This window comes from Candoia aspera, chromosome 4 (assembly GCF_035149785.1).
Source record: "Candoia aspera isolate rCanAsp1 chromosome 4, rCanAsp1.hap2, whole genome shotgun sequence".
NCBI lineage: Eukaryota > Metazoa > Chordata > Lepidosauria > Squamata > Boidae > Candoia > Candoia aspera.
The window spans coordinates 1328929-1345699 of NC_086156.1; the positions used below are offsets into that span (position 1 = coordinate 1328929).

General features: G+C 52.2%; 1 protein-coding gene across 3 annotated transcripts in view; it reads left to right on the forward strand.

The window, feature by feature from the left end:
• The window catches only part of SMARCC1 (SWI/SNF related, matrix associated, actin dependent regulator of chromatin subfamily c member 1), an 84291-nt gene that overhangs the window by 62359 nt on the left and 5161 nt on the right, over positions 1 to 16771 (forward strand). For all 3 annotated transcript variants that reach the window (XM_063303212.1, XM_063303213.1, XM_063303214.1), the window contains 4 exons: positions 92 to 203; positions 1571 to 1725; positions 3509 to 3643; positions 6593 to 6866. In XM_063303212.1, the coding sequence (XP_063159282.1) occupies positions 92 to 203; positions 1571 to 1725; positions 3509 to 3643; positions 6593 to 6866 (676 nt within the window). The remainder of the gene's footprint in view (positions 1 to 91; positions 204 to 1570; positions 1726 to 3508; positions 3644 to 6592; positions 6867 to 16771) is intronic.

Here is a 16771-nt window from a genome sequence, read left to right on the forward strand (position 1 = left end):
CGGCTGGTGGTTAGGCTGTGATTGTCTTAAGCCTTTTCTTTTTGAACTGTTGGATCTATTAATCAGCTGCTCTCTGTTCTTACCATTCTAGGTAGAAAGCAAAGGAGAGAATGACATAGATGGAAACAAGCTTCAGGAAGGAGAAGAGGAGAGAATTGCAGAAAAGGAGCAAGATGGTGATGTCCCTCAGGATTCCAAACACAGTAGGGGACTGCTGTTACACACGCACGCACGCACACTCACACACGCACGGAGCTGTGCCTTGGCTTTCAGAGGTTTTCCCTATTGTTCCAGGAACACCCCATAAATTTGCCTGTAACAGATGTATTTCCCTCTTCCTAGCACAGTCTGCTTTAGAAGACAGCCGTAAATTTTCTGCCTTCATCTCACGAGCCCTGGCTCAGGCACTAAATCTTGATCTGGAATCCTTTCATGCTTCACTTACAAACTCTCTTCATCTTGGTTGTATACTCTGGGTAATTAATACTGAGCAAACACGGTCCAGGCTGAAATGTGGGGCGGGGGGTATTATTTTCTATGGCTAGGCCATTGGTTCAGCCCTGATCTGAAAGAATGAAGGGACAAACGGGGAAGTCTTTGGTGTCACCTGACATGTTCCAGGCATAGATGCATTCCTGCTACATGTCTGAGCTTTACAGCAGTTCTCTTGGCCGTATTTAATCAACTTGGCATAGTGAAAAGAAAGTGGAGCAGTGAAAGCTTGCCAGAGGTAGCATTGCTAACTTTGCTCAAGGTGGTAAATGTAGGCAATGTGCCCTGGAAACTGTCTGGGTTTCCTTCCTGGGCATGGGGCAAATCTACGGCTCACCGCCATCATTCCCTGCTGTAACCTGCAGCCTGGTTTAGCTTTAATGACCTAAGAGTTGAAGCGGCAAGGTGGGAACCACTGATTCTCAGACCAGACAAAATTATAATGCAAATACAGAAGATCCAGTTCTCAAGGCAGTGAAAAGAACAGTCAGAAATCCAGTGTTTCAAAACAGCGGAAGGAAAAGACTTAAGATTTCAACCCTGGGGTGTGCGTGCACTCTCCCCCTCTCTCACACACACACGTGGCTTGATTTATGGGCTCTGTAGCAGGCAGATCTTCTGCAGAGACAGGACTTGTGTCTCACCTGCCATAAGGCAACCAATCTAGCCATGCTGGGTCAGTGAACCTGCTGCTGCTCACACATTACTGAAGGAGGGCTTGTGTTTCTGGAGAGGGGCGATCGGTTGCCGGGCCAGATGCGAAGTCTGACGCGTGACTGGTTTCTTTTCTCAGCTCCAAAGGAACATTGGGGGGGCACCTTCTCCCCCCCCCCCCCCCCCGACTGAGGTGGGGATAGATGGCATGCATGGATATGCTGCTCTGGGCCAGTGTAGAGAGAGTCCCACGGGAGGGCAGGCAAAGAGGAGTCAACTCGGGGGGCCTCCCTGGCCGATAACGCTGGAATGCAGCCGGTGGTCCTCTGCAGTGGCTACAGACCGCCCAGTGGGTCGGGGTGGGGGATCAGGACGGCGGTGGGAAGGAAAGGTGACGTGAGGCTAACCGGGGTGCTTTGTTCAGATGAGAAGGAGGCCGAAGAGAACAAGGAGAACTTTGATGTTTGCAAAGACAAGGACGGCAGCGCTGGAACGAGGAGAGCGGAGCACGAGATCTCGGAAGGGAACGTTGCGACGGCTGCAGCTGCTGCTCTTGCGTCGGCCGCCACCAAAGCCAAGGTTCGTCATGGACAGATTTCCACCGCATCCGATTTCCGGTGCTTTTCAAATGGTCCCTTTGTGGTGGTGTGCTGGGATTTTTTCCCCCGTTTCTTAGGCCTTCAAATGCTCTGTTTGTGCTCCTCGGCTTCAGCTGTGCGAAGGTTGCCACTAAATGAAATTTGTTTCCTTCTTGCTCGTTTAAGGCCGCTATTGTAAGCTTCCTGAAGGGCTGACAGAGAGGGCCCTCCCAGAAAGTTTGCCAGCTTCTTCTGTAGGCTTGATGGGCCGTTCCTTTCGGCATTTTGAAGGCTCGAGAACGGAGCCAAGCTTTTTTTCCCTCACAGGCCCACTGGCGTTTGCTTGGAGGGGCGCTCACGCGTTCCAACTTGAATTGGGGCGGGGGAGGGTTTGTGGGGCTGAAAGCAACCCATTATGTAGAGCTTGCAGAAATGGAGGGAAAGGCTTCCTCCTTCCTCCTGGGCTTACTGCGTGCCACAAACGCTCGCTTTTTCTCCTGCCCCGCTCTCCAGTTTCTACGCTAATGAGCAGAGAATCCGTTTGCCAAGGACATCCCTGCCACTTCCAGTGCTGGCTGCTTGGGTTCTGCTCTTGGGAACCGTGGTCGCGGTGCAGTTTCACGTGGTGTCGTTTCCGCACGAGGATCGTGTGGCGCGTTTCTCTTTTCGGCAGAAAAATGAAGCTGCAGGTGGAAAAATCAGGAGCAAAAGAAGGCGCTCCCACTCTGTAGGGCTGCTTTTATTGAAGCGCAGATGACTGTCACAGCAGAATTTGCTTCAGTAATTTGCATCCTGGGCCAATCAGGTTCAAAAAACAGGGTTTCCCATTGCTCCTCATGGAGGCAGGGAGTGAAAATGCAAACAGAAACCAGATGCTGGATTGGGCCTCATGCCCCAGCGAAGCCCCCATTTCACTGCATGATGAAGACAGACACTGCTGGGGGGAGAGGGAGGGTCTACCCCAGGCAGTCATTTGGCACCCCTTGCTAGCCCAGGCACTCTGAGTGGCTATGAAGGAAGGTGTAGGACTTCCCATGTGCCAGAGGAGAAGTGCTAACAATCCATCTCCTGTTTTGTCTGCATTCTCTGGAAATCCTAATTCCTCTTGCAGGCTTCGCTTTGGTTTCTGGGATCCAAGGCAATCATGGGTTGATCAGATATGCCCCAATAATGTCACATCAGCTTGACATCCCTTCTCCCTAGGGCGGTTCCAGTCACAACGTGGGTGGCAAAATCATCTCGAGCGGTCTCCCCCAGACACATTAGCTTCCAGAACTCAGTTTTCAGAGCCATTAGAATAAATGAAATTATCTCGACAGTGAAAATCTAACATGTCCCTTTGTTATAATAAGCACCGTCTTAAGGTAGCTAATAGAGTTTCAGGTTTAGTTATTAAGCGGCTTCTAGATCATTACTTCAAACTAATGACAGGGAAGGATATAGCGGTGGCTTCATTGACCCTCCAAGAAACCTCAGCATCAAACCGTTGCCGGGCAGATTCTGCAGCAGGGCCGTCGGTAACACCAAATAAGGCACCGCTGAGCCTTCAGATCTGCCTCTTATGCATTCCACGGCAACTTCAGCGTGATTTTGTTAATGCTTTCAATTCTGTATAAAGCAAATCCAGGAGCGTTCTGTGAGGATTACAGAAATCTGAAATAGATGATCATCAGAAGGTGGAAAATGAAAACAAATATTTTAAGTAAACGAAAAATCTGTTCAGAACTACAGAGCACCAAATTGCCGGCCCTGCATCCAGATAAAATGGGTATGTTTTTCCTTAGCATCTGGCGGCAGTTGAGGAAAGGAAGATCAAGTCTTTGGTAGCCCTCCTAGTGGAAACACAAATGAAGAAGCTGGAGATCAAACTGCGCCATTTTGAAGAGCTGGAAACCATCATGGATAGAGAGAAGGAGGCGGTAAGATGGAGGGCGGGTTCAGTTCACTGACATCTCGGGCCGAGATCTGTCGAGATTTGGGCTCTCACTTTCCCCCCAAGGCTACTCTTTAGTGTTGCCTTTAAACCAGTCGCGATTCGGTGTGATCTTATGCACCAATTTGTTTGTTTGTTTGTTTGTTTTCCCTTGCATTTATAGCTTGATTTTCCTCCGGGAGCTCCTTTGAGCCCCCACAATAATAAACCCGTGAGAGAAGGCTAGACCAAAAGAGCACAACCAGCCCCAGATTGCCCCACGGGCTCCGAGCTTCCCCAGTCCCGCTCTTTCAGCACTTCGCCTTTCGCCACAGTCTAGACAAAGCGATCGGTGCGTGTGCCTCGAACGTTGGGAAAAAGCGTGTCCGACACGAGCGAGGGGCCGGTGCCGCTGCGTCAGGCTTCTCCGCAGCAGCTCTCGCTCGCGCGCACCTGCCTGTTCCTTCTCTGCAACGGCAGCTGTCCCGGGGGAGCCCCCCTCAGCTGGTCCTCCCAAGACGGGGGACGCGGAGGCAGGCTCGCCCAGCACCCAGCCCGGCCCTCCCGCCCAGGCAGGCGGACCGTGCTGCCTTGCGTGACTCGGCTTGGCCGTGCAAAGAGATGCCCCCTTGCTTCCGGTCACGCTAAAGGGGTGGGGACGGGGTTGGGAAGGTGCTCTTCCAGATGGAGGGCGCTGACCTTCAGCCGGGCCATGGGCTCGGGGCTCATTCTTTCCCTGGTCGGGGCTGGTGAGCGGGTCTGTGCCTGCCACATCAGCCGACCCTCCTGGGCACCCCCGTGGTCAGGTGGTCAGCCGCCTTGCCCCAGGCCGGGAAGCGTCTCACCTGCCGCGGTGAGCCAGACCCGCGAGGGCGCAGCGTGCTTCTCTGCCGTCGGGGCCCCTCCTTGGAGGGCTTGGCTTAGGCGTGGGGTCTCTGACCCTTGATCCCTCGCGGGTTGTAGGGCCCTGCTCCCCTGCAGGTAAACCGAATGAAATTGCCGGGTTTCGGGGCAGAGTGTGGCCTCTGTTGGCAGGGTTTTCCCCTTGTCCCTCCCCTAGAATAGCTTTCCTGCTGCCGCCTCTGCCCATCCCCGGCAGCGCTCGGGCAGCCCTCCCTCTTTGCCAGTTGGCAGAGCAGGGAAGGAGGGTTGCTAAGGGCGAAGGCAGCTTCTCCCCCGATTCCCCCAGCGCTGAGAAAACTGCTCTCTTGCAGCAGCTGTTCTCGCCCCACGCGCGGACATTGATTCCTTGCCCTTCAGGAAGGAAAAAACTTTCCCTGAGAGGGGCTTGTAAGAAAACGCTTCTTGCTGCCAAAAGATGGTTTTCTCCTTTTCTTGGGCGTGAGCAGTTGCCGCCTGAACCCTTTCGAGCTATCATCAGTGGTTTCCTCCCTCTTAGTGGGGAGGAAGAGAGGAACAGAGGAAAGGGAAAGTTTTATACTTAACACTATCTAATGTATAAACTGAAGCTTTTTTAGCACACCGAGATCTAACTGTGCTCAGGTCAAGACTGTACGAATAAGAGCCTTGTTAATACCGAAAGGGTGTCTGGGTGCCTTAATGTATAGCTGTCAGCAGTCTGGGTGGGCTTCCTTTTTCCTTTTTCCAGATCATGTAGCATCACAACTGTGCCTTGTGCCCTGCAGATCTGCACTGTGCTTTGTTAATATTTTGCATTGCACGCACACTCATTTAGAGCAGTAAGGGTATGAGGTGTGAATAGAATCATTCAGTGATTATCAATCCAAATTGTAATTTGACCAGTGGAGAAATGCCATTGGTCATTGTTTCAGTGACAGCCGATTCAGCCCTAGCCGATGTGACTCTTACCTCCTGGATATGCGTGACCAGAATTCAGGAGCTTGTGCTATGTTTTAAGTCCTTTGACTCTGCGTTGATTCCCCCACCCCACCCCGGTTTCCATTAAGATTCAGAAAGAAAGTTGGCAGGACCCCAGGGGATTCTTGTCTTTCCACTTTAGTTCTTAACTCCAGCTCATTTGCTTAGCACACACTTACTATATTTTTGAAAAGCCGAATGTTCATCACCATCATCCTTAAAACCAGGAACTGGGCAAGCCGTACACAATTATTTTATTGTTGTGATGTAAAAGTCACCTGTTTTGTGGCCAGATCTGGATATTCTTATTTGGACATAGCATTTTTAGTATAGCGGGAAACTTGGCTGCTTCAAAGTAGCTTCCCCTAATTGCAAATGCCGAGTCTCTTAAACCGTTGACTATTGGTCAATGACCAGAATAAAGTGTCTGTCTGTCTGTCTGTCTGTCTGTCTGTCTGTCAGTCAGTCAGTCAGTCAGTCGTCACAACCGTTGACTGGGTTCACCCCAAACCCAGGGTGAGAAAGCAGAATCACAGTGTCCTTGTCAGAGGAGGAAGCCCTGTGGCGGCTTAGCATGCCCTGGATCCCCTAACATGCGAAGACAGTGACTGGAGTCCCACAAACCACCCAGCCTGGTCTAGCATGTGGTAGAAATCTGCCCCCCCGAGTGGCGTCTGGGGTTGGGATTTTTGTGGCGTCCTGGGTGCTCTCTGAGCCAGGTCGTTGGCTTGCAGACGTCTCGTTCCCCGACCAGGCAACATCTTCAGTGCAAGAAGGGAGTGGGGTTTGCTCCCTGTTTATCTACCGTCACTTGCCCTGCCAGGGTTGGAGGGGTGCTGGTTCTCTCCTTGGTAGTTCCTTGATTAGGCGTTGTTTTATTGTTTGTCTGGTGTTAATCTTTGCTTGGATAAGCAAAGTTTGCTGGCAAGAAGTCCTGGTCTTTTTCCCAGGGAATGGTGTTGGAGCTCCCTGTTTCATCTTTCAGCCCTGGATATTGATACAGCCTGAATTTATTTAAGTGAATGTCAAGCGATGCCCGGGAGATATGCTGGGGTTTTATGATTCGGTTTTAACTGCTGATAAGTTTATCGCGCGATTCCCCTTTCCCTCTGGCTAGCTGGAGCAGCAACGGCAACAGCTGCTGACGGAGCGTCAGAACTTCCACATGGAGCAGCTGAAGTACGCCGAATTACGAGCCCGCCAGCAGCTGGAACAGCAGCAGCAGCAGCAGCAGCAGAGCCAGAATGCCCAGCAGTCGCACCAGCATCCCAGCGGCCCGGGCATGAACCCCCTCGGGACAGCCAATCACCCCGGCTTGACATCTCACCAGCAACCTCCCCCGTATCCCATGATGCATCACCAGATGCCCCCGCCTCACCCCCCTCAGCCAGGTAAGAGCTGCCGGCCGCCCTTGAACGTCGAAGCGGGTTCCAGCAGGGTGAGGTTGGGCCTGTGCTTGGGGCGGCGGACGGAAGGAAGGAAGCAAAGCGGGTCCTCGGATTGCACCTGTTTACTGCTTGCAGTTTTACTCTAGAGCAGCGTTTCTCAACCCTGGCAACTTTAAAGCATGTGGGCTTCAACTCCCAGAATTCCCCAGCCAGCAAGCACAGCAAGGCTGGCTGGGGAATTGAAGTCCACACGACTTAAAGTTGCCAGGATTGAGAAACGCTGCTCTAGAATGTATGGCCTACATCGCTGGATGGATTTGAAGGAGACCAAAGTAACTGACCGGGAGTTGGGTTGAAGCACTGCCAGGGGCCGCAAATCTAACGTCGTGTGTCTTAAGCGGAAATCCGGGTGCTTCCAGAAGCCAGCTGGTGGGTCAGAGCACGTTCCCCCTTCCAAGGCCCCGAGCTACCTGGGCCTGAGATTTAAAGCGGATCTTCCCAGCAGTCCTCATGGGGTTGGGCAGAGCCGATATTTCTGAAGGATCTCAGGTTGGATGAGGCTGGTTGAAAGCATCCTTTGACGGTGAAGATCTCATCGTCTTCCATCCAGTCTTCCATTCTCTGAAAACCGTTTGGCGGTTCCCACTGAAGGAGCAGTGTCAGCCTGTGCCAGCAGCCCTCGGGTTATGACCACTTGTTCAGTGACGGTTCAGAGTTACAATGGTGCTGAACAAGAGGGGCTGACGACCAGTCCCTCGAAGTTGCGGCTGTTGTGGCATCCCCACGGTCACGTGATTGCAGTTCAGGCTCTTGGCAAGTGGCTCGCAATCGCAGCGGTTGCAGCGTCCTGCAGCGATCGCTGTTTGTGGCCCTTCCTGCCAGCTTCCACAGAGTCGGTGGGGAAGCCAGCAGGGGGTCACGAGTCGCTTCCACAGGTCATTCCCACTCCTCTGCTCAGCCTCACCACTACTGGATCTTGATGCTGATACTTATTTTACTGATTTTTACCCCATTTTTTTGCCTCCCCTGGGCAGAGAACAATAGAACAGTAACAATGCAGTTAAAACAGAACAACAAACGCAGTAAGATTCCTACGGAAGCCATGAAAAAGAAAACAAATCCCTATTCATGCCCCCCCCCCATTCATCAGGCTCAATGGAGTGAGAAGTTCTTCGTTTGCTTATGAAAAGCCAGGAGGGTGGGCTGCACATGGGACTCCTGTAAAGTGGGTGCTGCACTTGAGAAGACCCGCTGCCTCATCCCCCCCCCCCTTCCTGCCCCTCTGAACTGGGGGCTCCCAGTGGGTGCTCTCGTGATGATCAAACCCGGCGGGCGGGCTCTGTTCTGGCATTGCCGGATGCGCAACATGTAAAATAGTTTTCCTGCTGCAGACGTTCAAGGTGGCGTGTCTTCTTTGGGCTGAAACGAGGGGTGCTCTTTTGGCAGGAGGCAGCCAGTCTCTTGAGATTACTAAAGCGGCTTGCTGTCCAGGAAGAAGATGACTAAATGGGGGGGACTGTTTTTTGGGTACTTGAAGTACAGGGTTCGGTCTGGAATCGTTTAGTTTTATCTGGCGAAGTGAGGAGCAACGGCTGTGGGGTGAGGGTGTGGATGGGGGGCGCTGTTCCACATAGGGCAGTGCAGGGGGCAGGTCACAGCAGAAGGGGCAACTGTTACCAAGAGAATGCCCTTCTTGGGGGGTGAACAGAGGTCTCCTCCTCTGTGCTCAGGCCCTTCTGCTCCCCACCCCCTGGCTCCTGCTGGGCCTTTGCTTTCATGAGGTCGGGAGGCGTGAGTGGTTGAGGTGGGTGGATTGGATTTGCTCAGCCTCCTTGACTCCGCTACCCCCGTCGTCTGTGGGTCCGTCCAGCCTGAGTCCTCGGGCCAAGCCCACGAAAAGCGACGTGCCCTGTGAATATGTAGCACCTTCTCCCTGAATGCGTGGCACAGGCTTGGCATAGTCCGTGATTCTCCAAACGAGCAGTGGGAAGGGTGCCATTCTCTCAGCAGTATCGAGAGAATGAATGGCACCGGTGGCAGAGAGCTTTGTGTGTGTTGCAAGTGCAGGACAAACGGTTGGTTGTGATTGGTGCTTTCTGGCCAAGTCTGCTGACCATCCTCCTCTTCCTCAGCTTTCATTAGAGCAAGGGCTTTCAGGCCCTGGTGGGATCTCAGCATAAAAGCTTGCTACGAACTCTTCCTGAAAGTTTATTTTTAACATGTATAGATGTGCAACAAAGGCTTTTAAAACAAAAAAAGGCATTTAAAATCCCCCTGCCGTTCAAAAGGTTTTAACCCCGGGCAGCATTAGCACCAGTGATTTTCCCGCTGGGAGGGCATTCCAAAGCGCAGCTCCGCTCCTTTGTGGGTGGACTCTGGGCAGAAACATTCCAGGGGCTTTTAAGGCTCCTTTGGACGTTTGGGGACCAGCGCCACGGCCCGTTGGGCATCGTTCTGTTTTGAGAACACGCGTGTTTGCAGCCGTCCAGTCTGCTGGGCGTTTCTGCCAGGAAGGGAGCGGGATACCTCTGGGCCGGCGACAGATGGAAGAAGTTGACGAGAAAGCCCACTTCTGTTTGTTCCTTAGTCAGACGTGATGCCCAGACAGTCCCTCGTTCTGAGTTTAATTAGCTGATTTGTGCAAATGGAAACGTCCCCTGGTGAGTTTCGGGGGCCTCCAAATCCTGAGCTTAACAGGCCTTCCGCTCGGGCATGGCTGCTCTGATGCCCCCATGGCGCTGCAGAACGCCTCTTGCGTGAAGCGCCACGCAGGGCTCTGTGGCTTGCCCGCCAAAGGTGAGGCTGCTCCACATCCTCGGGAAGCGTTGCGCTGGTGCTGCAGATGGACCAGCCCCTTCCACTCCATGCGTCGCTGGCTTGCATTTCCCTTCCGCGCCTCGCCTTGTTTCATCACACCCGGCCTCGGCTCTTGCCTTCAGCTTCTCGGGGCCCGCTTTGGGCAGCAGGGGCGGACGAGCCTGTCCATCATCCGGTCGGCTGCAAAGAGGTTGCTGGCAGCAGTGGCCAATGGCTGGATTTCCGCAACGGAACTAGTGACTAGCGACTGTACGGCTGCAGTTTTGAGGCGCTCGGGATCTGCCCTGAGTTGGATTGCCTTGCTCGGAGAAGAGGGGGGAGAGCCGGTTGGTGCCCCTCAGCGCCCCCCTGGGGGTGTGGGAAGTCTGCCTGCCTGCCTGCCTCTGGCCCAGGATCTTCCCCGCAGGGCTGACTGGCCTCCAGGTGAGAGGCGAGAAGCTGCGCTTTTCAGCCTGCAGAGGCCGGGAGGATGTCGTGGAAACGGGAAAGGGAGCCCCAGACACGGTGCCTGGAGACAGCTAGAAAACCCAGAAAAATCGCTTTCAGTCCAGGCTTGCAACTACCAGAGGAGGTCTCAGGGTCAGAGGCCAACGGAGCTGCTTCTCATCCCCCGGCCTTCCTGTGGACACTCTCTGTGGCGTGGATATTTTATTCAGGGGCCAGAGGTCCTTGAGGTGGCCAGCAGAGCCCGGCATCCTCAGTCTGGCGAAACGACGTTGCCTGCCCTGAAGCTTCTCCATCCCGGAGCTTGATGTCCACTTGGAGCGGAGTGGAACGGAAGGCCATGGGGTCACCTTGCAGAACCAGAAGCCTGAGGCTCAGGGGTCAGCAAGTGTCTGCTGGGTTATTCAGGGTCTGGCTCTGAGGTCTTGGGGAGGCTCCTGCAGCTGGACTGCTGGACGCTTCTCCCTGCAGCCCATTCCCGAGGAGGGCAGGGGCATCCCCCGGCACTGCCCTTCCCTGCCTAATTCTCACACACGCCTTGGCCAGGCAGAAACGTTGCCTTCGTGCTTGAAAAAACTTCCTTGGCACCCTGGAATATGCAGCCGGGTGTCTTTACGAAGGATCCAAAGGGGGGTGGGCAAAGCAGGCAACCAGGAAGTGTGTCCACAAGTTCAGATTCTGCTCTTACTTTGCTTCAGCTGCTAGATGGATATTCCACCTTTCCTTTGCCCTCAAAACACCAGGCCCGCCCTCCCTCTTCCTCGGGCTTTAAGTGGCACACGGGAGTGAGATCACATCAGAGGCACAGCACGGATGAAGGAGGCATGAAGCTGTCACTGAAGTTGGCTCGATACTTCACTGTCCAGAATTAGACCTGCAGCCGCAGCGTGGAAACGTTTTAGAAAGACCAGCCGCACAAGCATCGCGTTGAAATGCAGAGGGGGGTGCTCGCTAGACCGGACTGGCCTCTTCTGCTTAGCCAGATCTAATCAGGATCTGTTAACAAGGAGGAGCAGTCCGTAAATGTGTCGGGAGGCCCCCAGAGGTCCATCCACACAGGCCTCCCCCCCGGCCCTCGAAACCTGCCGGGGGTCAGGCACAGTCCGCAGGAATGCCTCGCTGTGTCTTCAGAGGCCGACCGAAGGAGCGTGCTAACAGCTGGCTGGGGGCCCCTCAGTCGGCCACCTCTTGTGTAATGAGCCATTCCACTCCCCCCCAGACAGCTGCCATTTGTGTGTGTGTGTGTGTTTTCCTTTCAGCATTCCCTTCCTGTATGTAGGTCACGCTTCACTGTTTTTTCTGCTTTCGCCTCTCTGAATTTCAAGCCTATATTCTTCTGCTTCTCCCTTAGAGCAGTCTTTTTTTCCCCCATCCTGCTGATTGGAATGCCCAAATGCGTCATCCGGGTTTTTCGATGCATTTTTTCCCCCAAATGGTCTCTGCTGTGTGATTTGTCAGGTTGAAGGCTGCTGTGATTGGAGAATTGCCTGCCAGCCTCTCTTGCCTTAACTGATCACCCCATCTCTGCTGCAGGAATAATGCTGGTGGGAAGCCATTTCCTCGGCTGCTGTGACAGAGGTTTGGACTTTGGTAGCTGAAAACAGGAATGGTTGTCAGAGAAATATAAAACATCTCTCTCTTCTCAGCTAAGGGGTTCCCACCCCCCGTTTCCTTTCTCCCCCCGAGATAGAAAGGACAGCAAAATGCTTTTAAATAGCAGTCTCCAGTCCAATATTTTGTACAACACACCATGTAAAATAGGGGAGCGAAAAATAAATTCCTCTTCTCTCTGATTGCTGACAGCATTTTGGAAATGTCCTGGCAAAAAGCAGATTCACTGAGAGAAAAGGGCTGGATAATAGTGCATATTTCAAAATCTGTAAGTGCAAAAATTGGATTTAAAAGGGATTCAGTTGAGTCATCCGTTCATCCAAGTTGATGCTTTTGAGCCCAAAGTACCCTTTTATGAATCAAATCATCAATCCCAATCAAATGCTTCTCAAGACAGAGTGCCGTTTCAGATCAGAATTATTTGACATACTGAATCTATGATTTGAGTTGTCTAGGACTTCATTTGTTGTTCCCAGTGCATTACTGTTCCTCATACTGTTTTTTTTATTTATATTTTGAACTCAGGATCAGGCCTATGGGCAATTCAGTAATCTGGCATCAGCCAGGACAATGGACGTTACAGGGTACAATGTGCTGAATTACCTGGAGCAAATCTCTTGGCACTCGAGATAATTCATTCCTCACTGATAATTCTGTTGATTGAATCATGAGTTGAAATAGTTTGGATCCTGCCCACTTTAGCCATGCACGTCCAAGGACCTGAATATGATCTGGGCATTCCTCTTCCAAAATACGAACAGGAGGTAGGATAAGGGCGAGAAGGGCCCTTGGGTCTCCACCGGGGCCCAGCCGTACAGTCGTTTCCTGGCTTCCCGGCAGTGACGTCCTGCTGCCCTTCCCATTAAGCAGTGGGACTAGTTAAGACCTCAGCGCCATGCTAAACCACAGCATGGTATATTGGCTTAGATTTAGCATGGGGAATAAACCCAGCCATTGCAGTCTGGGAGTTATGATTTGTGGCTTAAGGTTATTATAATCCAGGCTGCTGTGAAGAGGGTTGAAACCATTCTGGGCTTACCATGCTGTATGAACGCAGTGGCTAACTCCCAGTTAGCGCACAGATCTCTTGCCTTTTGGTTTTTCTGACTAGAAGTAGCAGAGCACGACTGACTGTTCCTTCTTCTGGTCGCAGTAATGCCTTGTTACTTTGGTTCTAAAGCTGCACAGAAAACTGACCTGGGCATAGGGAATACTCCGGGGGTCAGCTGTGTAGCCATCTTCCCCCAAACCCCAATTTAGTGTGAATTAGTAAATTGTTCCACCCTTCTCAGTCCCTTGTTTGTTTGTTCAATTTATATAGCCGCCCATCTCAGACCAGTGACTCTGGGCAGCTTACAATAATAAAAACAGACAATAAAAATGATATAAAAAATTAAATACAAATATAAATACAGCCAAGAGATCTTTAAAAACATTGGTGTTAGCACAACCGTGAAACGGGGCCCTTTGCACACTCAGGGCCCCAGGCCCGGGCACACAGCCTGGTCTTCAAGGCCTTCCGAAAAGCCAGAAGGGCCGGGGCCATCCTTTATCGCTTACGCTGGCAGCCTTCTGCATCCTAGTGCCTTCCAGATACATTCACCTACCGTTCCTGTAGCCACTAGCTATGCAGCAAAGAATTGGAGAAGGCTGCTCTTACATCTTGATTCTCCTGGAGGACTGGACAAATCTCAGTCATAACAGGCAGGCTTCTGATCTGGTGTGGCTTGCAGGACATTAGAAAGGAAGGAATGTCATTGTTGAGTGTACTGGGTTTCCAAGCGCACACTTGATCTGCAGAGATGACCTCTTGCTTTTTGTGGCAGAAAGAGGGAATAAGAGGGTGAAAGGAGGCAATCTTCTATAATTATTTACAGTCAGGACCAGAAATATTGGAATGAGGATAACTGTTTTGGCATTTGGCCTCTGTGTACCACCATACTGAAGTTGAAAGGAGACACACCCAGATGGGAGCAAAGTCAGGACTTTTTGCTTTTTGTGGTAGAAAGAGGGAATAAGAGGGTGAAAGGAGGCAATTCTTTATTATTTAATTCAGTTAATTTGGGCACTACCCAACTCCAGACTGACTCTGGGCAGCGTACAGTAAAACCAAACGGAATTTTAAAGGTTCATTACCTTGTTCATTCAAGTTATAGAGCTCCAGCAGCTGGAGGTAGGACTTCATGAAGATGCAGGGAATAGTGTTCTTTTTTTCATTATTCCTTTTATGAGAATTGTCAGAACATCCATCCTTTTTTTCCTTTAGACGATGTTGTCTGATTTGTCCTGTGGGCCCAGGAAGAGCCCCTCTGCTCCCATGTCTGTCTTAGCTAGCACTTCCTGCCCTGATATATAGGGGTGGCCAATCTCTAAAGCTTCCATAGATGGCACCTCAGTCTCTCCTTGAATGAAGGAAATGGGGCTGTCCCACTGACCACGTTTCCAAGCCAGGAGAAGGCCGGAGAGAGACTGCGGGTGCCACTTCCGCTCTGCAGAAGTAACGTGGATCCCACCGATCGGAGCTTTTCTTCTCGAACTAGCAGCTGACGCTTCACAGAGGCCCATTCACAGAGATTCATTCCCTGGGCCTGGTCTGTATTGGCAGCCCTCAAGATCAGGTGGCCCCTCGTGGGGAAGATTCCCCCCAGGTACATGAAGTATATCTGCTCCGGCAGGAGGGGCACGCTCCGGGTCCCGTCAGCCAAGGAATGTCGGCTGGCAGGGGCCAGGAGAGCTGCTTTTCTGCCGTAGCGCCTGCCCTCTGGAACATCCTCCCTCCTGAGATCAGGATGGCCCCGGCCCTTCTGGCTTTTCGGAAGGCCTTGAAGACCTGGCTGTGTGCCCGGGCCTGGGCCCTGAGTGTGTGAAGGGCCCCGTTTCATGGTTGTGCTGACACCAACAGAATTTAGTATCTCTTTAGTATCTCTCCCAAACCAAGAGAGTTGGTTTGGTTTGGTTTGGTACTGCTTTTATGATTGTTAGCCACCTAGAGTCACTGGTTTGAGATGGGCGGCTATATAAATTGAATAAAAAATAAACAAGGAGAGACTGTCCCACAAAGGCCAGTACACAATAATTTGGCTGGCTTGGATTCTCACCTGCTCCCACGTGCTCCTCAGTCACCTAGTCGGAGGCTCAGGAGGGCTGAGGGCCTTTGTACCCTCACTCTTTAGGAAGAGACTCAACTCTGCCTGGTTACCGGCTGGCTGCAGCTGTTTTGAAAGTGATGGAAATGTCACAGCTGCCCCTCGGGGCCGGCTTGCTGGAGACTGCGTGGGTACGGCTGCAGCTGAAAACGCTTTCTGAGAACATTTGCCCAGGCTTGGTCAACAGCACTCGGTCCACTTTGCAGCCGCTCGCGTGAGAACTTTGCTTTTGAGCGCCCGAGGGCCGAGCAGCCTGAGAATGAATTTCACGGTTACCTCCGAGTACGCATCGGTCTAAGGCAGAGCTCGTGTCTGTCCCCCAGGAGCCCACCTTGTGGTTCTGGAATCAATCGTGCAGAATGATGGCTGGCACTTGGCAGCCTTGGGATGTGAGCGTAGAGCCGGAATTCTGGAGTGGGAGGAGAGTGTAATTCACAAACCGTGTAGCCTCTTCGGCGAGCGTAAGATCTGTCTCTTCTTCAGGACATTGATTGACTGATTGATTGATTGAACAAATGTATAAGGCAATGCGTCTGAGAACTCCTGGGGTTAAGTAGCCCTGGACAGCCAGCGAATTGCATCGACGGGACTGCGTCGCAAGCGCCTGGTAGAAAGGGTGCTTTCCGTACCGTTCCTCAGCAGTGTTTGGCGACACACTTAATTGGGTGACAGGCTGTTGAATGTGTCGGGGGCTTGGGAGTCGTGCCCAGGTTGCTAGTGCTCTCCTAGCACAAGGGCGTTTTCAGAGAAGGTGGGTGAGAGTCCTGTCACTTTTCACCCTGTCACTGGGATCAGGGTGCTGCTAGGACCACCGGCGAGATTTGCCTGGGTCAGACACGTCACAGGGGCACTGGCTTCCAGGAGATTCGCTGCCCTTCTTGCCTGATCACACGAAGACTGTTCTCCCTTCTGTATCCCTCTCCCCCACCCACTCCCCTATCGGTCAGCCCACCCTCTTAGTCCTTCCCGCAAAACAGGATGTAAGAAATCAGGTAGCAGGCCTGGCTGGGGAATTCTGAGAATTGAAGTCCACACACCTGAAAGCCCCTGAGGTTGAGAAACCCAGCTTTAGGGGCACACGAATGTCCTACGGGTATTGTGGAGGTGGGGCTGAGGCTTTTTAAAGGAGGAAAGGCTTCAGAGCTTGAGGGGCTCTCAGGCCCGCAACTAGGGTCTGTGTCACCCGGGCAAACATGGATTCCACGCCCATTTTGGCGCCCCCCCAGCACTCATTTTGGCGTGCCCCCCCCAGTGCAGCGCCTGGGGCACATGCCCCGCTTGCCCCCCCCCCCAATTGCGGCCCTGGGTGTCTCTTACCAAGTTGCTCAGCCAGTGCTGAATTTGAATACGCCAGCTCCCAGATTATTTGCTGCTTTCATGGTCTTTCCAAGTTCACAGGATCTGGGGTAGTTTACAGACACCTTCAGGCAATCCCAACCAGATTTGGACAGAGGAAAGTCAGTTGTGATGGAATTTTTGCTGATGCATCTATTAGATACGAGCCAATGTTTATGACTCTGAATACTTTTTTCTTTTTCTTTTTTTAATGAGGAAAATAAATAGTCTCAATGCTAATGGGATACTAATAAAACTGTCCCACTAACAGGCTGTGAGTGCTGGAATTGGCAGTCAGTGACTTAGCTTGGTGTGCACCATTCACCTCATCTACTTAGCTAGCGGGTAATGTATTTTTGATTGTCTTAGGAAGACTTAGCGGATTTGAAATAGGTCTCCTCGGCTGGAGAGGCCGCGTGACTCAGGCACACCCAGAAGAGCTGCTTGTGATAAGGGTCCCCTTTGACAAATCCAGAGCTGAACGTGAGCTGCAGTTATTTGTTTACTAGAATTGGGAGCAGCGGGCCATGCGTCTGCCTGCTTTTCACTGGGCGG